Source organism: Aulostomus chinensis, chromosome 13, assembly GCF_037954235.1.
Source record: "Aulostomus chinensis isolate RoL2024-O1b breed Wild chromosome 13, RoL_Achi_v1.0, whole genome shotgun sequence".
In the NCBI taxonomy this organism is placed as follows: Eukaryota; Metazoa; Chordata; class Actinopteri; order Syngnathiformes; family Aulostomidae; genus Aulostomus; species Aulostomus chinensis.
Window position 1 is genome coordinate 23,123,522 of NC_141332.1, and position 23,685 is coordinate 23,147,206.

A 23,685-nucleotide genomic window follows, 5' to 3' on the forward strand; every position below is an offset into this window, starting at 1 on the left:
TCAATATCTGTTCATGAGGTTATGATATTGAAATTATATACCTGTGTATTCAATTTTGCTTCTGTCTATTTTGTTTGGAATAAAGAGGATGTAAAGGAGACATCTAGTGGTAGGTTGCAGTAAGTGCATGTACCTTTTCCTGAAGAGCATCAATTTCCTTTTTAAAATAAGGAACCTGACCATATACTATGATTGATCAAACATTGAATATTAGTATCTGTTTTATTGGCTCATACAGTGGCTTTTGTTACTCATCTGGTGGTATAATACTACCGGGAGCACTACTTCATCACATTACTCAAAGAACAAAAAGACACCCCAGATATCAAGTATTTATTAACAAGTACACAAGTGAATTTTATTTATGCAAGCAAATTTGATCATACAGGTCAAATAAGCCACTTCAAGCTGTTGGCACATGAATGTACAAAACAGATTCAATTTAAAGCCTGCTACTAAGCATTCGTAGTGAAAGTACAAAAGACTAATACAAGGAGAAAGCTGAAAGCATTTTTTTCAGATCATTACAGGGTAAGCAATGTTGGTACAAGTAGTAGTTTTAAGACATGGTTGAGAGCTTTATCACAAACAAAATAGACACAACTCAAAGACTACAGTCTCTAATATCAGTAGCATAACGCAGTAAGCATGGAAGGTTTAGTACTGCACACGTAAACAAAGGGTTGATCAAGCAAGACAGTCAAAAGTGTAAAAATAAAGAAGTGAAATAAAGTAACATTTGAGTCAATAAGACTATATTAATGCATGTCCATGCCACGAAAAACATCTAAATTCACAGTCTTTACTAACAGTACAGTTATCCAACTTTGAGTTGAACACCAATGCGCTAGAGAGAGAGAGAGAGAGAGAGAGAGAGAGAGAGAGCACAGAAATGGTCAAAGAAGCGCATGAAACTAGCGTAGGAACACTGGCAAAACGAGTTTTGCCATGCAACGAAATGACAGGCCACCTTTGTTGTCCTACAAGTATGTCATCGGGATGTGTGAGCAATACAGTTACTGTCATGAACAAAATTACAAACACTTTTCTCACATCAGATAAATCTACCAAGGAGTGCCATCACACCAGTAATGTCTTATTGTCAGTTTCTTTTCATTTGAGACTGACAGATGTAGAGTGGACAGACCCACCATGATCTCTTCTCAGTCTTACATGAATTGTCCCTAAACTGCAGTGTTTTAACATATAGCAATGATTTGATATATCAGTATATACAGTGCAGAGTTTGCAAAAACAACAGTTTAATATTTATAAAGTTCCACATTGACAAATAAAAAAAGGGCTTATGAAAGCATGTTTGCATGTGCTTTTGTGGTTTGTGATTCAAAGATATTGGAATCATTCACAGTTCGAAAATACATTTTAATGGTAAGATCCCCCCCCCACCCCCCGTTCAGAAAATAGCCCGTAATTCATCTTTTTATTGACTAATTCCATCTTTGATATATATCAAAGTTATTCCTGTTTAACAGGCTTGGCACGTCTAGCAAGTATTTACTCAAATGATTTGGTATTTATTATTGAGATGTCTTGGTTTTTTTTTTGTAACTTTAAATAGAAAAACAGATTTAACTTCTTTCTTATGAAAGTGATTTTTATCCCTGGTAATACTGGTATGACAAAGGTTTATGATGCTTCATAGTTGTGTTGTGAGATTTTAAAATATTTTCAAAACTAATCACCCATTCACGCACAGTACATAGTTCTTGAACATGAAATCTCCAGACACACCACAAGAGAAATGTGCTTGAAAACCCTTTTAAGCCCCTGTTGACCCCCTCATAAATCAGCGACAAAAAAAAATAAATTATGCATGAGAGCAAAATGACACTTAGCACTGAATAAAGATATAAGAAAAGTAAAAAAAAAAAAAAATTAACACAAATTATCCAATGTAAAAAAAAGAAGAAAACAAAGAGATACTACTGCTACTTCTGATTCTACTAACTACACTAAAACTACCATAAGCACTAAACAACTTGTATTCAAGAATAATATAACTGCCATAATGATAATTGTAACACCATCCATGAGAGAGGTAAAGGGGCTCTTTTCATCTGAAATGCTGTTTGTGACTAAGGAGGATTGTGTGATGATCCTCCCCAGACCACGTTGTCATATGACGCACCAGTGACATCAGCAGTGGCGAGGGCCCTAGGCGCCATCCGCCCCCCCTAGGGAGGGGATGGTAGAGAGAGACAGATAGAAATACAGAGCAGAGAGAGAGCGAGAGGGAGAGGGAGAGGGAGAGGGGCTGGAGTGGCAGGGCCAGGCCTCACGCTGGTCTTTATGTGTAGGCATTGAGACGCTCCTTCGAGCGAGTGGAGTGGATGTCATGGAGCTCCTGCTCCTCCTTTGACTTGATGTCCTCGTACTTCTGCATTCGGCAGGCATCCTTCACGTAGGCCCAGTTGGCCGACAGCACCATCAAGTAGTGGATCTGTGAGATATGGAAGCTTGAACGTCATTACCGTTGCAAAAACAAAACATCTCCCTAACTGCCATCATCATAAGTACTCCCTGGTGATTTTCAAGGTTCTTTCAAGCTGAAGACTGTAATCTACTCCATTTCTTCTGACCATAGAATACATTAGATATGAATTCTTTTCTGTGAAAGCCTATCCACTGTCATCTATCGTGGTGACAAAAACAATGTAAAATGTCCATTGACTACCCTTTAAGAAAATACTCAGATTGACCGAAATGATACTAAAGCAAATATAGATTTTAGTGAAAAGACTGAACCATCATAGGCTGCACGGTGGTGCAGTGGTCAGCACTGTGGCCTCACAGCAAGAAGGTTCCGGGTTCGAGTCCCGGCTCCAGCACGGGATCTTTCTGTGTGGAGTTTGCATGTTCTCCCCGTGTCTGCGTGGGTTCTCTCCGGGTAGTCCGGCTTCTTCCCACCATCCAAAAACATGCAATTTCGGGACTAGGCTGATTGGATACTCTAAATTGACCGTAGGTATGAATGTGAGTGTGAATGGTTGTTTGTCTCTGTATGTTGGCCCTGCGATGGACTGGCGACCTGTCCAGGGTGAACCCCGCCTCTCGCCCGTTGACGCTGGGATAGGCTCCAGCCCCCCCGCGACCCTTAATGTGTAGGAATAAGCGGAAGATGACGATGGATGGATGGACTGAACCATCATAATCTGCTCTAAAAGAGGAGAGGCACATCAAGCCAAACAAAGGTCAAGTCTCTCTGACTACAACTGGGTGAGCTCCAGTTGTATTTGACCAAGATAAGACTGAAAAACAGGCTTTTGTCAACTAAACTTTTACTAAACAGCAGCACGAGTGTGATTAGATATGACGAGAACTAACAAGGGCTCACGCACGACTCGACTAAACGTTGCTGGCACAATCAGCACAACCATGAACATGCGGTGATGTGAGTATTAATTTAAAATATGAATTTACAGTGCTTGTCAATTTAGACTGGCCCTTCTAAGTGTTCCCTGCACAGTGATCCAGCAGGTGGCAGCACAATGCTGGATGTCGTCTTGGACTTGTTACCATAGCAGCTGATGTTATAATGAATGTATTGTACTGCAATGACTGAGGTTGTAACAGAGATTTTCTTTTCATTAGCAAACGCAGTTTCATTGCTGCAATGCTTTGTTTCTCATATGTAGACTTGCCATTAGATGCATGAATACACATCAGTCATGGGTATAGTTTGAAGTTTGTTTGTTTTTTTCCCCTCAGGGTCCCTTGAGAAGTCTGATGTATTTAAAATCATATTTTAACACTGGCTATGTTTCTGGCTCGTAAGCTTTGTATTCATCTCTTTGGAAATATGAGTGGAGGTGCTTGGATTCATTTTCACCTCTATCATCTGGAAAACTGAGGATGCAGAGTCTTGCCACAATTTGCACCATCATCACTGACGAGCAAACACTTTCTGTTTCTCAGAAAATGGCTCCAGAGAAATTACTGAGTGATGTTTGCAACAATCTCTGATCCTTTCTTCTCCCTGTTTCCATGACAACGCCATGACATGCCAGGCGCCTCCGAAAGAGGGAGGGAGACGAACCCTGTCTTTTCACTGCGGCAAAATGCCTTCTCTCCCATTTACAGCTATTCTCTCACTAGCCATAACAAAACACCGCTATTTTAATGGCAGCAATTTGCCCTCAATCATATGTAGGCTCAAAAAATAAACAAATCTGTCTCCTGAATAAAACGGATCAACAGATGCAGATTGAAGCATTCTCTCTCCCTCAGCCCAAAAGTGCCTTCTATGATATTGGAATGCATCTAACATGCATACCAGAGGAAATAAATGTTTTGTGCATAACTTGAAAGCTTTCCATGAATGCACAGCAGTGATTTTTTTTCTCTCTTCCCTGCAGTAGACCAATAGAGTTTTTGTTGTTGCTGTTGTTTTCCTTTGTTTTGATTCCGCAGCGTCCTTGGAGACTCATTGATACCTCACCATAGCAATGACAGCAGCTCCTGCTCCAGCAAGAGCACAGATGAACAGGTGGAATGTCATGTCCAGCTGTGGGAAAACAAATCACGACCATATCAGTCTTCAGGGCTCCGGTTGTGGAGAAAAATTCAGCTATTCAGCGCCTCCATGCTTCGTGAGCCATTTCAACACCCAATGTACACATTTAAATGTTTGCCCCATTATCATCTAGCATCTAGGTAGTGTTCTGTGGTCTGGTAGAGTGTCCATGTCATGGCAGAGACTATTTCAAATCAGAAATGAGCATTACTACATTCCTGAACTCCCCTCTCCAGATGTTACTTAGATGTTACAAACCCGTTTATATAAAGACCCTGCAATTCGGAACTCACGTTGTCAACAGTTTCACTTATCACTAGAACTCCCTCTTTGCTTACCTCATTGGATTCACACATCTTGTAGAATTTCTCTGATCCAGCACACACTGTCTTCGCCTCAGCAATCGGCACAATACCTGAAACATAATGGCTGGTTATAACAAAGCGTGTATAGCAACCAGTGTTGGTGCTATTCATGTGTACTGTTTTAGTACAGACATCCTGTACGCACAGTCACACACGGGCGACTTAGAGGGCTCTAATCTGCTGGCAGCAGCACACCGTTGTTGACACAAAGGCGGTATTAGTAAAGCTAGTGGCTAATGGACTGAAATAGGTGGCACTAATTAAAAATAATGAGTCGAATGACCCAGTGGCTTACTTAACTAATGCATTTCCTCATATGGAAAAAAATAAGTGGGAAGGATAGCATCAATTAGAGATCTATGGTTCAGGAGATCTTTTATATTACAAGGCAGGGCTACTCACATTTTACTTAACATGTTACCCATCGCTTCACATTTTGCTTATAAATCTAGAGTGCAATGTTATTCCTTTTTTTAAATTTTACAATAACAATCAAAAACTCAACTCACATTTCTGCTGTAGGCAACTGATAGGATTTGCTATTTCCCCTGCATTAATTTTTAACCTCATGTGTAGGCTTCCTGGAATATCTTGAAATATTCAAAGTATAACTTTGGATTCTTCTTGGTTAAGCTGCATTTACTTTATCAACAAAAAGAGAGTGAATACATTTGTAGCAAAGTGCATTTCGTCATAAGGCAACATAGCTTGTAATGTTGCAATTACGTTTTGACGTATCATCAAATCTATTGGGAATATTTGAAAGGTGTCATTGTTGTGGCTTTTGTGATGCTATTACTGCATTTTGCCAGCTCAGCCTGTGGTTCTCAAAGGAAAACATATCTTTCAAACAGATTTGTTGACCCGTCGTTACATTTTGACATTGTACACGTTGCTGTTAGCCGGAGACAGCAGCTAACAGTTGTTGGAGGTTATTACAACGAGCAGAAAGAAGACAGAGATAAAATGGACAGCTGCAATCCTGACATTCCGCTAGAATTCCAGTTGATGTTTAGCATCCCGCCCAGTTTGACAGCAGAGGGTACATTCACAAGGCAGTGGTTTTCAACAGCTGATCACTGTGTGTCCTGCAGATATGGTTGAAATGGAGTGATCTGAGCTGTGGGAGGTGCAGAAACGGAGACAGACTATCCATCCATCCTTACCATACTGGCGTGGGTCCAAGCAGAGTGTTGCCCCCTCCAGCACAGTAGCGTTTTGGCAAATATTCCAGATGTTGAAATATATAAAGACTGGGAGGGAGGTGAAAGCTGTCACACCCAGCCAAGCCAGCATGAAGATGTATGTCAGCATGATGAACTGAAAGAGGTCAACAGATCACGTTAGCATCCAGTGATGATTAACAATTTATTGTGCTGGTTGAGCCTGCTCAACTCAATTCAAGCTAAATGGATAGAAAACTTGGCTGAAATTTCTGTGTTTCAGTTCCCACACAAAGCACCTCACTGATAGTATTTCAGCTGCTCTAATTACTGTAATAGATGTCAGTATGGATGTGATTTTCATTTAATTCAAATGTTAACACCCCCGCAATTGTTGGATTCTGTCACCAGAAATGTCTGTGAGAATGTTATTACCCATCAGTAAATACTCCTCGATTCAAAGATTTGCAGGCACAATCGTTTAAAAGCTGATGTTTGTCTAAATGAATTGAGATAACTGTGAAATTTAGAGTACATGTACTCTTGGACATGTGTGTACTGTGGTACAAAAATTGACAATTGTTACCCTGCAGTTCTTTTGGTTACAATGCATCCACAAGCCACTAAACCACAGTATGCAGTCTCTTTTCTGCCAACCTGCATTAATTTGGTTTGGACATTTGCACGTACACAAGATTAATACCCTCTAAACAAATGAACCCAATGACCACGAACACCGTAGCATTGCTCACTTCCTTTGCCTCCTTGGAGAGCATTGGATTTGCAAAGCAATTATATCCTGAGATAATCTTATTAGGGTTGCTGCAGGCTCTGTGATATGCTCCTAGTTTTTTTAAATTCTTATTATGGCAGCGTAATCAAATTATTTGGACTGCAATGTAATTATAGGACACTTACATTGCAATATAATAATTGAAATTCATTTCGAAAAATAATCTACATATGTATGACAAATTATTGAGTTAACATGATCACTGCGTGTTTTCTGACACAGTTCCCCATACATCCCCGCTCCACGATAGGCTGACACGTATGTGTGTATGGAGGAATAAGAGAAACCTTTTACAGTACATTTTAGTACCCTAAAAACACATATTGTCAAAATATTCATTCATTTTTTCCCTCGACACTTTTAGGCAGTTTAATTACGAGATGACAAGTGAAAACTTCACAAAGTCAGAATTTTTTTTTAGCAGCACTGGATGCTGACAGAGGAATTATGAAGTGCATTACGTCACTATAGAAGTAGATGTGATTTGAATACATAGCATACGGAACTGAATGATAAACTAAAATTCATGGTGTATGTAAGTGGTGGTCGTACCCAAGCGCTGACACAACGTCCACAGGTGGTAATCTTGAAGTCTCCATAGAGGTCTTTAATGGCTCCACTGGTGAAAAAGCCCTCCACCATCAGCAGAATGCCATAGACAAAGAAGGCTGAGGCAATGCCGTAGATCACATACTTGATGATATCAATCCTGAAAAATGAATATTTATCAAATAGCATTCAATTATTGCTTATTTGGTTTTTTTTTAACTGTAACTGTTACTCTTCTACTCACATGGTGAACACGTCCAGTGCGTCCACAGGGCTCCGTACCACCTCAAAGTAGTTTTGCAGGATTGTGACAGTGCCAGAGAGTGCCTCATGTCCACAGCCACAGAACAGAGCCACACCAGCATAGAGTAAGATGGTAGCTACTAGAGATGGGTATGGGATCCCACCCAGGCATTTGATGCAGCATTCCAGGCATCCTAAACACAAAAAGAGAGGGAGATGGTTAATGAGTTCTATTTACATCACACCTCACCACCTCAACAGCATTCACAGTACTTATTCCCCCCTTCACACAGGCACACACACCTTCACTGATGGTGGAGGCTGTCAGGCAAGAGGGTTCAGGACACATGGGGGTTCAGCATCTTGCTCAAGAACTAGTCAGGGAACTAAAAACTGGGTTGAAATTTATTTGGTGGATAGCTGCTTGTTAAGTTTTGCAATCCCTCTCTGCAATAAATGCTGTAATGTGTGCAGTTCATCATTGAGGCATTGATGAAGTTTATCCTCTTTTTTTTCTATTTTCGATTTCAGTTTTCTATGATGAAAAGTGAGACATTGTCTCTGTACGTTGCTAAATAGACAATAGAGACCATGAGTGGGTGATGCATACACAGGTTTGACTTTTTTAAAATTTAGAATATCCAATCTTAATCTGCAGACCCCTACGAAGACCCCAGGCCTCACTCTGCTCTCAGATATGAAGTCAGCTGATGTCTATATGCATGTACTCTATAAAGTGGAGAAGGTTATTCCGGGTCATCATCTATGCCATGTTCTGAGGTCATATTTTTCCTGTATCCTTGAATTGTGTGCTGCATTTGTCCCATCACTTGTTCAGCCCTACAGACCACGCTGACATTTTACTCAAAACTCAGCCTGAGAGTTACATGAGCCTGACCTTTAACCCCATTCTTCTTTGCCCATCCCTGAAGGTGACTAATAACTGCTCAGCTCCCAATTCAACCTCCTGTCACAAAGATTGCTTACAAAGAGGCTCAGATTCTGTAAATACCTGTGTACATGAGCTTAGATCTATGGCTTTTCTTCTTAGTACTTATTCATATTGTGTGTGTGTGTGTGTGTGTGTGTGTGTGTGTGTGTGTGTGTGTGTGTGTGTGTGTGTGTGTGTGTGTGTGTGTGTGTGTGTGTGGCATAAATCCACCCAGACAGTCACATTGTAGGGTCTTGCTTCCTTTTGGGGGAGAAAGAACAAATCCTGACTGCATTGATGATCCAAGGGAGCAGACCCGGTGTAAGGTTAGGATTATGATTTGGCAAATGATGGTTATGATTATGGGAAATTACTGAGTATTCCACAACACATACACACACAAACACAGTAACAACAGCAGTGTTGTTTATTTCCTGTTGGAGCAGACAGAGTGTATTAAAGATTCAAGCTCATTCTGAATCCATTTGTAACTCTAGAGCTCTACTGAAACGGAGGCCTGCTCCCTAAATATGTGTAGCTATCTGGCATCCAAATCAGTCTTCAGTGCGGAATACAAATGTCATTTCTCATGTTGCAATCATGGCTCGTGTTTATCGTGGCATTTACACTGCCGTCCATGTTCAAACAAAGAGATTACAATGCAGCTGATACAAGATCCTGGGATCGATCAGGATAACTAGGACCATAAATGATATGATCATTCTTTCATGGTCGTATTACTGTCTTCACCTGTGCTACAAGGCATGAGTCAGAGTAATACGCTGCCTCCTCCTCAACACTTTGCTTGTAACTCTGATCCGAGTGTGAGTGGAATACCAAGTAGCCAGTCTGCCTGCTAGGCTGCTAGGACGCGTGGTGCAGCTCTGACCCCCGCCCGGGCTTGATTATCGGCATCCTCACTGATGATCTCTGCTGCCTGGAGAATGTGTATAAGGCCTTCTTATTTTTAACTTTTGCCTTCTGGCCAAGAAATGTTTCTGAGATAGTCAACAATGTTGTTTTTTTTTCCCCATTCATCCTTGAGGCTTTTCACACTATCTAAGAATCTTCTCAGTTCAGCTACAGTTGAGGAATATCAACGGAAATAGCCTTCAATTATGTTATCAAGGCCTCGTGAAGATGAATGTGTGCTGCTTTTTCATCCTGTTTGTCTTATCAGCTTATTGAAGCAGTTTATTGAAGTGGATGTGTCAAGAGGCACACGGTTCAAATTCCACTCCCACCCTTTTTCTCTCAGAGATCCCTATGTCACTGCTAATCAGTCCAGAGAATCCCTTCCTGAAAATGTTATAGTAGACTGGGATCCCAGTTAAGTTTGGTTAAAATGTTCTTGTATCTTCACTGCCACACTCCTGCTCTAGTTGAGGAGTGAGACATATGGAAACAGTTCACTTCAAAGACCTTTCAGGCTATTAACTTCATATTTTACCCTCCGACTCTCAGGTGTGAAGACCTGCAGAACAGCCAAATGGCTTGGCAGTTGTTGAGTGTAGTTTTTTGTTTTTTTTGTTTTTAAACTAAACGATGTGGGGCTTTTCATGGTGTGAATGAGTAAGGGTCTTCAGAAATTGGTTGAAAATGCATTACATTCTGTCCCGGTTGTATTTAACATTATAAGACAACAATTTACATAATCATAATTCGACTGGAAGTCTCCAAAAGATGTCTGATTGATATTAACCTTTACCCGTGGATGAGATCGTTAGCATTTCAAATTTAAAACCACCTCTGCCAAGGTCATATGATGTGATCAGATCTGGTTCTAGATCAATTTCAGAAACTATTTCATGGTTTTCCATCTAAGTTCAATCATCATACCAATTTTCATCAAAACCAAAATCTGTCCCCAACTTTTTGACTTATCTTGCTGACAGAAAAAAAAGAAAACATTGCCGGCTCTCACATGAAAATAAACACTGTCACGACCTCTCACCTCAGACTAATTTCTTGTTACCTTTCTTCAATAACATGATTTGTTGATGTGTTGGTGTTAACCGACAGACACGCTGTCAAAATTCTGGATGAAGGCGTCTTTATGTCAGCAGACCCGGCTGTACTGTAGGTCTTCCAGTTTCCCTTTGCCAATGGAGAATACAGGCTACTGCCTCCCGCTGATGTGAGGGGATATTTCAGGCTTTGGGTCAGTACACCTAAAGCAAATGTAAGAGTTCCAACCTTTCCATTCATCAGATGTGCTGTAAACGCCAGAGGAGGCAGGTAGAAATTGATGCTCAGAAATCACACATGGCGGAAGCAGTTACTATCTTTCTTTTTACCTACATCCAAGGGCTGAATGCCTGTGATGGAGGGGGGGGGGGGGATGAGCAATAATATAAATGATTTATGTAAAGTTCTCGTGAAGGTTTACTACCCCTGCATTATTTACATCTCAGCACAAAGATTAAACCAGCAGGCACAAGAGTCTTGCTGTTCTTGATTTTAAAGGGACAGTTTGCAAGATTACTAACAAGCTTTTCAGCAAGCAATTCGGATGTAGTCCTGTTATACCACTTCTCTGTCAGGAGACGATTGTGTGTCACTGTAGAAGAAAAAACATGGTTGACTTGTTGTATTACTTTAATCTCTCACTGGATGTCTGAGCTATTTATTTGCGGATGGTGAGTAAGTGTCTGGAAAAGGAGCAGTGGCCCAGTCTGCTGCCTGTCAGAGGAAACATGCTTTGAAACATCATTTCAGTTGGTAGCCAAAGCTCAAGGGCATAAGTGAGCGTTGCGATGAAAAAGGGTAGAGAATATTGTCTTTTGGCTCATTATAACAAAGCTAGCCTTTCATGCACAACAGTGTCAGTAAAATTAGTGGTCAGGTGTCATTATTGCTCATTAAAACGTTGAAATAAGAATTCCAGCTACAAGTTGCCATGAGAATGCAGCTACAACATAATTTTCCCATCTGCCAAGGAGGCTATGTGATTGGCGCCTTAATCTCCTTTAAAATAGTGAAAAAAGCATTTTTCTTTAACACCGGGTTTGGGTGAGTCTTAGTCTACGAGTGCCTGCCTGTCAGTGGGATGCCTTGGCGGAAGTATGTGCTCTCCAAGTGCCCTCTGAGTGTTGCTTCCACTGAAACATGATACTGAAAACAAGAGAATGCAACAGTCAGATGGGAGCATTTATGAGTGCATGTAAACGTTGTATTTATTATAATTATTATTATTATTGATTTTCAGCTTTTAATTTTGCTGAGAGGGAATTCCATTGTCCACTTTGGGAAGAGCTGGAGAAAAGCACTAAATTAAATGACCATGTCAAGGTTTAATTGCTACAGAACATCAAGTTTTGCAATCATTTTCTGACAGAAAACTGGATATGGCTGCAGTTGAAACTATGGCCATCCCTGATGTGCTGAAAATGTAGAAAAGCTGTTTATAGACTGAATTTTGCTCAGATACTAGCAAAATGCATGGCTTAGTTGGATTACATTTATTGCTATAGCTATATAAGAAGCTTAGACTTCCAAATAATAGAAGTAAGAATTACATCTTTGAGTTCTGGCTGCGAAACTGTAACCAGTTGGCCTGCTGGGTGCATTCACTGCATGGCTCAAGGGGGGCTTGTATCCTGGCAGTTGTGTCAATCAGTACACCATTAGATGTCATAATGCAGTATGTGTAAAAAAGAAATCCTTCATTTTCTGGGTAAAAAGGAAGATAATTTAGGAAATGGAAATGGCTGTGTTCTGATTTTTTTTTTTTTTGAGGAATGAAGCACAAATTATCAAACAGTTTATACATGTAAAAAAAAACCAAAAACTTAAGAACAACCATTGCAGCATGTTTTAAAGCAGCCCTCTTGATTTTATTCCTGGTTGTTTACCAACTGGTTGTGATAGCAAGTATGGTTTATTAGCATTGTTTCCAGAATTCTGGGGACAGTAAAACAAACCCTTGTTGTTTCAATAAAGAAGCCAGGCAGTAGTCGGCCTTTTCCATCACTCTGAAGCCAACTGAGATCAGATTTTATGACGTGTGAGTTAGCAGGGCACAGTAAAAGTTGGTTACCTCTCTGAAACATTAGTTTGTGGAGCCTGTCGCCCACAGCTCTTCATCTAAAAGCTCACTGTCGCTGCTGCTTCCATAACTCCGAGCAATATTTTTGATCCGCTGTCAAAAAATCCTGAAAATGACTATTTTTGACATTTTTGATGAGTGATAGCAGTAACTTAATGAAGTCACCACTGACACTGAGCTTATTCAATCCATTAAATCTGCAAAGGTCTTTCATCAGTAGGCTGTAGGCTCAGTCGCTGTTGCATTATCTTATTCGATGATAGATAGTGGCTTAACAGACCTCTACAGAAAAAATCCTCTAGATTATTACTTCATCTAAGTCTTTCGAGTAGGTTGGTAGTGTGCTGAGGCAAGACGCTGCTTGACAGTTAAAAAATGATATCCTCCTGGGGTCACTAATAACTAATAAATCTCTAATTACTCTGAAGATCCACTTATCTTCTCTTTGTCAAAATGATCTATTGGACCACTTGGTTCCTTCATCATGAAGGCCAGAACACTTTTAATACAAACTATGCTATCACATAACAGTGAGTGAGTCATACAAGCAACTATATAACTATTGCCAAAGTCCATCTTAATGCCGATAATGTTTAACTACAGAACACAAACGCCTTCAGATGCTCTCATTGCTCTCTCATCAACAGAGCCCCAGGGCAGGTCATCATGTCATAAAAAAAACCCCATTTGAATTCTTGTTTCTCCTGCTGTCAATGGAAAACGTCTGGAACCCAGCTGGAAAACACATCTTTCACCCTGACGTCCACCCACAGCAATCACGTGGGTAGAACAGTTCTGTCAAAGTCATACTGTAGTCCTAGTTTCCTGAATGCAACATGGATTGAGCAAGAGTCAAGGAAAATCAGTGGGAAAAATATATTCTTGATGTTATAAAATTTGGAAAATGTGGAGGGTTAGGGTTAAAGTACTTTCATTTACTTAAAAAAAAAAAAAGTACCCAAATTGAAGAACATAACTCGCTCAATCTGGCATTTTTTCAGGTTTTGGTTTCAAATGGTAACTTTTTTGAGGGACAATTTTCTAACAAAGCATTTAGCCTCAATTTGGCTCCACGGAGATGGCACTGGGCAAAATGGCAAGTGATGGTGCAAACTGACTTGGAGAGCTACTGAACGCTTGATCCATAATTTAGAAGCAGCACAGAGCGGCAGAGCACAAGTCTCTCCAATTCATTATTCATGCTTAGCCCAACAGTACCTGTGATGAAAATAAAAGAGACCCTGTTCAATGAGCATTCACAAGTATTTGGACTGATCCTGATCACGGGTGTAGGGGGCACGATAACGCATTGGACGATAAATTGACCCTGCATTTATTGTGATAATTGATGTTATTGTCGTTTTGACTGATATCGTATCAGAGTCATCCAGGAGCAGTCTCTCTAAGAGGGATTAGCCCTTGTTTTTTTTATTTTTATTTTTTCAAATTTCCAGAGTAAAAATTGGAATTAAAATGTAAATATATTCACTCAATAATATTAAATATTCTTAATTTGTGAAACCTAAATTAAGTTAACCATAAAAAAAATAGTGTTTTTTGTATAATAACTTGATATGGTAATTCTTGTGACACACCCATTCCATGGTACCATTACGATAAGCTATTTTTTAGGCAAATGTCAGTAGAATAGCTTTATAGTCTTTTCATCTTTTAAAACTAACTGGATTCTTACTTGTTGTTTCTGAAATTAGACATTGAAGAGTATTCTTTCACTCATAGTTGATACAATAAATAAATGTCACATGCCAAAATTGATATAGTAGCAAAGCAAGGATTAGTCTTATGAAGATCGAACAAAGAGGCAGGATTTCATGAGACGATGGGGTTTTAAGTATCTCATACTCCACACAAAAAAAGCCTCTGTTTAGGGGGAAAAAAAAAAATTAAGCTCACATGACCCCAAACGCAGCAGTCCAATCAACAGAAGGCATCTCCCTAATACAAAGAGAAAGGATGACCCCCTCCCTGGGCTCCTCCCACCTCCTACTTCTCCTCCATCTGTCAGTGTCATATCCGACAGGCAAAAGGGACACACAAACGCACACTCGGACTCTCGCTGACCCAGTCAACATTCACATGAGAGGCGAGGTTATCCTTAGATAACGCTCACAGCTAAATGGCATCCTTTGCTCCAACATCTGGGGAGACAGTTGGGGCTCATTAATGAAGGATTTATTTGTCTGTATCGACAGAGGCAGTATGATAGTCATTTTACAGTTACTCCCTCTTTCCCTCGCTCTCTCCAGTTGCCCTCAGCTTATATTTGTGTCTCTTGAGGCTTTTAACAGCTCGGAGCAGGTCTGATTGAGTGCGTAGTGATGGATAAAGTTGCAATCCAGCTGATTATACTTTTCACTCCTCTAGATCAGCAGGGATGAGAAATCTCCAGAAAACTTTCTGCTGCATTCCAGGATCAAAATAAATCTGTTCGTGCTTTCAACCATTATTTTAAGTTCAACGGCAGGCAACTTTTGCACTCTGCTTATATTTTGTTATCAGTGTAAGTGAATGCAGTATCGTAGCAATGATAACCAACCTATTTTATCGTGTGGTTTGTGTGCTGAAAAGTACTTATTTATTCACTGTGTGTCATTTGGGTCAGCATGCTAGCAAAGAATAAGAGAAACAGAGAGAAAGGAAGAGGCCGATCCAGGAAAGTATGAGCTGGAAACATCTGGCTTCCCGGGAGTTTACTTGAAGCGGGGGGGGGGGGGGGTGTTGCCTTAAAAAACAAGCTGCTTTTCTTTATCTTGAGGACAAGCACACCCAGGTAGGGTTTGAGAGTACTAAAGATATTTGATACATTCCCACATATATCCACTGACACAGACACCAGGAATGGTGGCGTAAATACTCATGTGAAACACTTGAAACAGCTGTGCTCCTGGCAGCTTTTCAAAGATGGTATACAGTAAACTCATAAAGTCTTTTATTAGTGATTGGTACCTGATGAAGGTGGGAATATGTTTCTTCTTGACGCTTAGAAACTGATTCCAAACTGGTCATCAGAATATGATCCATTTTGGTTTGAAAACATTTGGAAAGTCTAGAAGAGCTGCAGGATTAGGGGTCGACATTCAAGTTAGCAAAGGGCAAAACAGAAGTAGCCAGCTTGGCTACCTGGTGAGGATGAGCATGAAGCGCCCTTCCTTGCAGTGCGGAAATGTTGCCACAGCTCCAAACTTGATCTGCTGCGGCCACTACGGGTTTAGAACAGCCGTGCTTGCGCAAAAGTGACAAAGCCACGGCTGCGCAGAACAGAGATTGTTTGAGCTCTCAGTGTTGTAGAAGCCTCCTTGATGCGGTAGAAGAATGAGTGATGGCCACAAATGATCTAACTGTGAGTCTCCAGGCAAATTTCTGTTGCTTCACTTGCATAACAGCCAGACTCAGCTTTTGCATATACAACAAGCAGTTATTATCAAAGAGTTGTTATGGGGGTGGGGTGGCATCCAGGCGGGTCCTAGAGAGAGGGAGGGAGAGAGAGATCTTAGTGGGGGGGGATGGTATGTCTGTGGTAGTCTGAGAGTAATGGGCGTATGTGTGTCTTGTTGCTTTCCTATATTTAATGCACACACACACACACACACACACACACACCCTTCCCCTGAAGCAAGCAGGTTTTTCAGCTCCCACACACCCCCATCTCCTCTGCACATGTTTAATCAACCAGTATGGTTGCCATGTCAACCGCAGTGCAAAATCTGAGAATAGACTGGGTACTTCAGAGCCGTGACCCACTTACTGTATGTCAACAAATTCAGTGGGACAATAGTGAATGAGACACATTACACGGATAACCCCTCGGGGCAAAAAGGATGTTACAGGCCAGGTCCAAAAGCTCAGCCGCTGATTTCCTCTTTCTTTTTCTCAGAGAGATGGAAGAGTCTGGACATGACTGCGTGACTGCTGAGTAGGGATGAGGCTTTTGTGTGGACCAAGTTCACTCCAGGAACTCCGAACATCAAAAAGTAGAATTTAACCAAGCAGCAACGAATGGAACTTTAGATGATAAGATGTCTAACATTGTAGCATGGAATGTTTGAAATATGGCACAAAGCAGAAATAATTTGACATACTGATAACGCGCCCTCAGAATGATTGAGAGTGATAATCTCCATCAAATTTGTATTTTACCCTGAAAATCAGTACCTGAAGCCATACAGTGTTCTGTGTGTTGGCGCCATCTTCACCATCGTTTCCAATGAGGAGCTGAGTGTATGCGGCTGCCTCAAGAATACGTGTGTCCCCCATTTGCAAGTTTTACACAGTAAACTATTTCAGAATATTGCTCCTCAACTGTTACGCTTCGCCATCTGAAATAAAGCACATGGCAACATCGTCGAATCAACGTCTGAATGAAAGTCACCTGTCTGTTGCTGGATGTTGGGATGCTATTATATCTTCACACACCGTATCAGCATTGTTTGTTCTGTCTGCACAAGCAAACAGAACGGTGTGTTTCAGAAAGCGACTGGTGTCATTGTTTTTGTGCCAGAGTTTTTCCTCGAAAACAGACTTTTTATTTTCCAAAGGAGCTTCATCGGGTGCAGGTCCGAATGAATGCCATCTAACATGAGGCAATGGCATTCACCACTTTCGTTGTCTCTGACAGATCTGGTCGTGCACTCACGCTCATATTTGGAGCCTGCATCTCGGAGCATGTTCTGATGGCAGGGACTGTGACTCTGGCCCAAACTGAGATAGCATCAAAAACAATGACAACAACTGGATGTCCACCTGGAGAGAACTGCTCTTTGTTGAAGTTTACTGAAGAAGTAAGACATTCTTCTGTATTTTTGATAAGAAAACAGTAAAAAAAAAAAAAAAAAAAAAATTGCATCATGACATTTGAACACCTGTTGTATCTTAAATCTATACTTTGAGTCATTCCTGCAAGAACAATTGAAAAATCTTCAGACGTTGTCCGTTTTTAATAACTCAAACAATTGGTGGAACTCCCTTGACTTCTACTGGGCTGTGTTCAGTTAAGATTTAGAACAATGAGAGAGAGAGAGAGAGAGAGAGAGAGAGAGAGAGAGAGAGAGACAGAGAGAGAGAGAGAGACAGACAGTGACCGAGACAGAGAAAGAGAGAGGTCGTGCTGTAGCATATTAAGCTATAACTCACTGCACACTGATTTGTTTTACTTTTTTTTTTTTTAGTTGAAACTAAATGATTTCATAGTTTAAAAGGCCCTGGAATAGCTTAAAGACTTCCACTGAACAAATGAAAAACTGACCAAACCCCCGAAGAAAGGAAAACATGTGGATATGCTACATCATAGAAATAAAGCCATATATTCATACATGCAAAACAAATGATGATGTCATTTTATACCCTATATAAACCATATTTAACCCATTTAGACCTTAAAACTCCCAAATACCTATGGCATATAAAGGAAGAGCAGATGTTGAAGCCAGTGTCAATTGGATCAGTTTGTTCCACTGTGCCGGTACAAATGGTGTGCCAGTGTAACCACAGCTACCATAGTCGAAACCAGCCTCTTGAGAATTCACCTTCCTGTAGCCTCAATGCTAATCTGACATTTTATTATGGGAGCTGTAAAATCACTGTTCATGTAACTCAATGAACTGTCTCACCCACATCATCTTCAGCCTGGTCAAAAAGTGCTTCTGGGGTTGTTAACATTATTTTACTGAAATTGATCAAAAATAATAAAAGAAAATACGCTTGTCCTCACGTAAGACCTTGCCAAGTTTGTACTCCGATCAAACAGAAGGACAAGTGGTGCCGTGCAGGGTTGATTCTTGGCTCAGGAAGTCCTAACAGGTGTGCCTTTCTCAGTTTTTCCATTCGGCTACAATGAGTGACACCAGTGTGAACTACCTCCAGAATAACTGTGTCCTCGCCAGTCTTGAACTCGTGTGCAGAGCTGAGCTTGGACCTACTTGTTCTACCGTGGGGAATCGCTTCACTGGCTGTTGCTGATGGCCCCTTCGGTACAAAGTGTGTGCTGCTACATTTGGCTGGCAACTGAAGTGAGCGCTTCCCACCTGGTGCATCTGACTCATAATCTGAGATTTGCTGCCTCAGATGACGACGACAGACGGGCATTAGCGTGCTGTGAGTGCACTCATTGACGCCACTTCTGCTCTGGTGATTCTTCCTTATTTATTTGGAAGGCTTCTAACACTGAAGTCTGCAGTATAACAAAATGATGCTGTATTTCCCTTTAACAATGCCATAAATTGCTTATGGATAGTAAAGATGACAGTAAAAGCTCATACAAATCTTAACACAGTGGCACCCTCATAAGGTGAAAAAGGTTTTGTGACATATTTAAGCTTTTAAAATTTTTTCATGGACATGGAGAAATGTTGTTATAGAGCCTCTGGTGTGAACATCACTCGCATAATATAAATCACTTTGAATGGTTAGTTTCCTCTTTGTCTTATGTTTTTTGACACACATTTATCAAGAGCAAAGATTCTTACAAGCGGTTACATCATTTTACAAGACCTGTAATAGAATCAAAGGAACATGAAACAAAATCTGACGGCTGCTTTAATGATCCTCACGCTTCACCAGAGCTGTCATTCACAAGACTCACCCCCTGAATTAAGTGGGCAGTGAGCCGTGCCACCTTGCTCTAACCTTTTCTTATGTTGTATCATGCTTTATTAACCAATACATCTCCTGAAATATTCTGTCATGACCTTCCTGGAAGCATGAAATGGATCTACTGAACACACTCCAAGGAAAAGTGTTGAATTTGTAACGCTCATAGAACTAACTCACTTGTGAATTGGTGCTCTTAAATTTAGCGCAAATTTTAATTTTAAAACTGCTTAGAAATGTACAGTTCGACAAAATCCTTAGCTGTGAACTGGCCTCAGTCGAACTTTTAACTGAGTTGACGAGCACTCTTCAATTTTTGGAAACTGCCAAGGAGGTAATGGTTTTGTTGCTGTTTGTTTGTTTTGCTCGTTTGGCTGAAGTCTGTCAGCAGGTTTACACAAAAAAGATCTGACCCATTTTCCTTATACTTGGGGAAGGTGTTGATGGCCCATGAACCGAGGATGAACCCATTCAATTATGCTGCAGATTCTTCTGCATATGTCTGACAGTGAAGAGTTAAACCCAGGGGACGCAGAGCACGAGAGGATCACGCCATTCCTCACAGCTTCCCTCCCCCAACAGGTGCTCTGACCAACCAGAGGAGGCACAGGTGCAGCAACCAGGGCTCACACGCTCATCCAGCCTCCCACCTGCAGATGAATGTGTCTGTACAGATGCCCAACCAAGATGGAGGGAACACGAGGAACCAAACCAGTGGCCCGCGTGTTGGGAGGCAAGGCAAGAGGTGTTATGTGTACTTTACATTTTCCATATTAACATCAGGTGTTTTTTTTTTTTACCACATTGAAAATTAAAAACATATGAAATTAAAAGGGAAAAAGTACATTTCAAATTCGATCAGAGAGAGCATCCCTCTACCAGGGCGATACAATGCCATCAGATCCAGATTCAGATCTGGATCAGTTCCAGTATCTTGACCAAATTTGATCGAAATCCATCCACAGTAAACTGAGTTACCCTGCTAACAGACAGACAAACCGTCACTGGGGATTGCGTTCCCTCCTTGGCAGTTGCAGTAAAATGTTTGCAGTGACACATGGGTAGTGACTCTTTGAGGCATGTTTCCTTTCCCCCACAGGGCTGTGACTAGCAGCATATGTCTGTCAGGGGGCTGGACCAGCTTGAATGCCAGTCAGCCTCTGGGGTTAACTTGTTGGTGATGGTCATTCGGCACTTCTACTGTGCTACACAGCGAATATTAATCCTCCACATGGAGGATGTAGGAACAAAATACAAAAAAAGTTTCAAAATGTGTCTTGTATTTTATTGCTTTAAGTTTAATTTCTGAGCCATCTCATAAACTACCAGTTTAACAAAAGTGACACAGGAAAACAATGATGTCATGAAAAAAACAACAACAAAACAGTCATTCTGACATAGTTTGGGATGACAGACTCAGTTTGCAGCAAAGATCAACATTAATATATAGCCCTGTGTGTGCATGTTTCAACTTAAGGACATCTCAAAGAAAACATAATCCTGAAGGCAAATTTGGTTGGCAGACCTTATGGCATATGAGTTTGAATTAAGTTACTGTGCTTCACCCAAATTAAAGAAAATGACGAACAGAAACGCATGCACGGCTTGCATGGCTGCTTCTTGCGGTAGGATGAGCATTTGTGTTCGTGGCAAAAGGATTTCTGAATAGGAACGCCTGAGTACACACCTAGTAATGGCGACCAGCAGCTTTTCAGTCTAAACATGTAAGGATGTTGTTGGTGCATATATGCAAACTATAAATTTGCATGGGTAGTGCATGAAGAGTCGTCGTCAATCCCGGTTAACTAACATGGAGCGTAACAGCTTTTTAAACGTACTGCAGCAAGGATTTTGCTGTTTACTCGATGAATGTGGTCACATATTTAGATCTCTGGCTCGCTCTCTCAATATCTCCTTCCCTTTGCTGTCTCTTCCACTTAATTTCTGTCATTCTGCCTCTGTACCTCATTCTGTATCCTTCCCTCCTACACTTTAAGACACATTTAACTCTTCCAGTGTTTCCGAAATGTCATCAGCAGGAGTGGGTGAAGTGATAATAGATAATGACTACGCTTGGCCAACACCATGGCAACTGTTTCTGCTTGTGTATGTGTGTGTGTGTGTGAGTGAGTGAGTGAGTGAGAGGGAGGGGAGGGGATGTGAGATTGGAGGGAAGAAAAACACAACCATCTAAAGCCATACCTGTCACATGAATTAAATCAAAAAAGAGAGGAAGCCGAGGGAGTCGGAAAGAAAGGTGTGTCATTTGAGGATTGCTTTAAAGGGGACATCTTACTTCAAAATGTAGAATTCCGCTAGTAAACATTTGCTTTGTGATTCCCAACCATACACTAAATCATTCATGCGGCGAGGGGGTGGAGGGGGCGGTGGGGGTATAAATAGAAAATTCACTTTGCACAAACACCGGCCTGCTTCAGTGAAGAACAGAAATCCCTGCTCCAGCATCAAACGCTCACAGAACGTTGAAAAGAATTGCAGCAACATACGATGTCTGGGCACAAAGGACCAAACCTGAGAGCTGATGGATTAATAGAGGCTGGGTTTGTTTCTTCACTCTTCATGTCTCCCTCTCAGCCATCGAGACAAGCATGAAATCCTTATCGAGCAGACAAAGACAGTCCAGCCCCTGCTGAAGCAGTTCACACCCCTCTGAGAACCCAAACAGCTCACACAGACGTGCTCTCTACACTGGAGCACTGACACTCAATGGACAAAGGAATTAACCACAAACAGCTGCTCCTCTATTCAAAAAGGGAAAGGCTAATATTTGTGCAAATGGGTCCGCAGAGCCACTGCTCACACACTGACAAAACACTCAGATTTACTCTTGAAATATAAACACACTTGCGAATAAACTCTTTCTTACCTTTTTGGGTCTGCCCCTCATCCATGTCCTCTTCCATTGTGTAGATTCTGTGCCTAGAGCAACTTAAGATGTGATGTGAAAAATGTCTGTTTGAGTTTCAGGTTCAAAATTGTATTTATTTTTAGGGGGTAGTCCACAAAATGCTTCCACTTCCTTTCACTGTGTCTCACTTTTCCACTTTCTCGAAGTCCCTGCTGAGTGCTGAGACTGCCTGTCAGCTGTGGTTTCTGTCAAGCGTCCTGGCGATCTAAGAGATCATTGAGTCTTTGTGGTGCTGTCCATTTCAAACTGCCGTGGCAAGTGCTGAAAAGCTTCTTGGTCCCTGGTGGAGAAGGGGGGGGGGGGGGGGGGGTAAGGGGGGTTGGATAGAGCAGAGGGTGGTCTCTATGGCAGGCAGGAAAGCGCATGTGTGACGGGGCAGGGGGGTATGTAGTTGACGAGGCAGGTGAGTGATAAATATTGAACAGAAGCACTATAACCAGCATTGTGATGGAGAATGAACAAACCCTCTGGCTGCACCATGTTTAGGCAGGGGTGTTCATGAGTATAGGTCAACCTTGCTAACCTGGCCCACCCTAAACACCCCTGGTTTTCAAGCAGAATGGTTAAGCCCACCCCAACGCAGCGGCTCTACTGCATTAACCTCTCCTTAAAAAGGAGGGGGGAACATCTGATTTCCAAATGGGATTCTCCTAATCTTGTTAGTCATACAGATTCAATTATACAATCACTAAGAAGTGCCATTGGATTCTTATCATGTTTGTCTGTGTATGTGTAAACATACATGACACAAGTTAGAGTACTTTAAGCTTCAAATTGAATAATGATGTGGTCTACTATGGGTTTTACAAACTCTTTGAATTTCCACATTCCCCTAAACGACAGATGTACTCTGCTGTCTTTAAAGCACCTTAATGTGTACATGTCATTAGAGCACTGCCTCCATTATGTCATATATGTCATATATCCAGAAAGAAAAACTGTAGATGTCATAACAGCAAAAGCAGTATGTGGAGTTTGTCAAAAATGGTCCCCCGTGAACGCACAGACTCTATTTACATGCAATAGACTAATAACTCACACGCGGGCTTTAGACGGATAAAGACGGCTAAATTACAGAAGAAGGATGGATTGAATGGTGGGAGCTGTTAATGAAAGATCATTCATGTTGAACTGCTGTGGCAGTGTGGGATGAGTTGTACTTTATGAGTAAAACCTTGCTTGCCTGGGACAGATGGATGGATGGATGATCAGACAGGTGGATTAGATTAAACTTTAATGATCCCTGCGGGGAAATAGAGTCCCGGGTGTAGCTGAGAATTGGACAACAGTCAAGAAAAAGGCAATTTTTTGAGAGAATGAGTGATGTAAGTAAACACAGTGATTTAGGTAGATTGTTAATAATACATGAATGTGTGGGTGAGTGCAGTTTGATAGATGGACATTGGTTATGTCAGCATGCGGTGTAGGAATCAGTCGGGCTTTGCTTTTTGCTGCTTCATTTATTGATGAACCCAGGTAGGACATCATTAATCAGTTTGAAAGCATAAACACATTTTAGCCGCT

General features: G+C 41.2%; 1 protein-coding gene across 1 annotated transcript; it reads right to left on the reverse strand.

Annotated features, from left to right (window-relative positions):
- Window positions 1-332: 332 nt before the first annotated feature.
- On the reverse strand, window positions 333-22,437 carry gpm6aa (glycoprotein M6Aa). Its single transcript, XM_086222154.1, has 7 exons — window positions 22,120-22,437; window positions 7,649-7,841; window positions 7,408-7,564; window positions 6,066-6,219; window positions 4,873-4,949; window positions 4,460-4,525; window positions 333-2,461 (listed from the first exon to the last, which is right to left on the reverse strand). The coding sequence occupies exons 1-7, from the start codon at window positions 22,154-22,156 to the stop codon at window positions 2,309-2,311; spliced, it is 837 nt and encodes a 278-aa protein (XP_086078280.1). The 5' UTR covers window positions 22,157-22,437; the 3' UTR covers window positions 333-2,308.
- Window positions 22,438-23,685: the final 1,248 nt, after the last annotated feature.

Coding starts and splice junctions, on each gene's coding strand:
- gpm6aa (XM_086222154.1), bottom strand. CDS start 22,156: ATGGAAGAGGACATGGATGAGGGGCAGACCCAAAAAG. Junction 6,220..7,407: donor GACGTTGTGTCAGCGCTTGG/GTACGACCACCA, acceptor GACCTCTTTCAG/TTCATCATGCTGACATACAT. Junction 2,462..4,459: donor GAGCTGCTGTCATTGCTATG/GTGAGGTATCAA, acceptor CATATCTCACAG/ATCCACTACTTGATGGTGCT.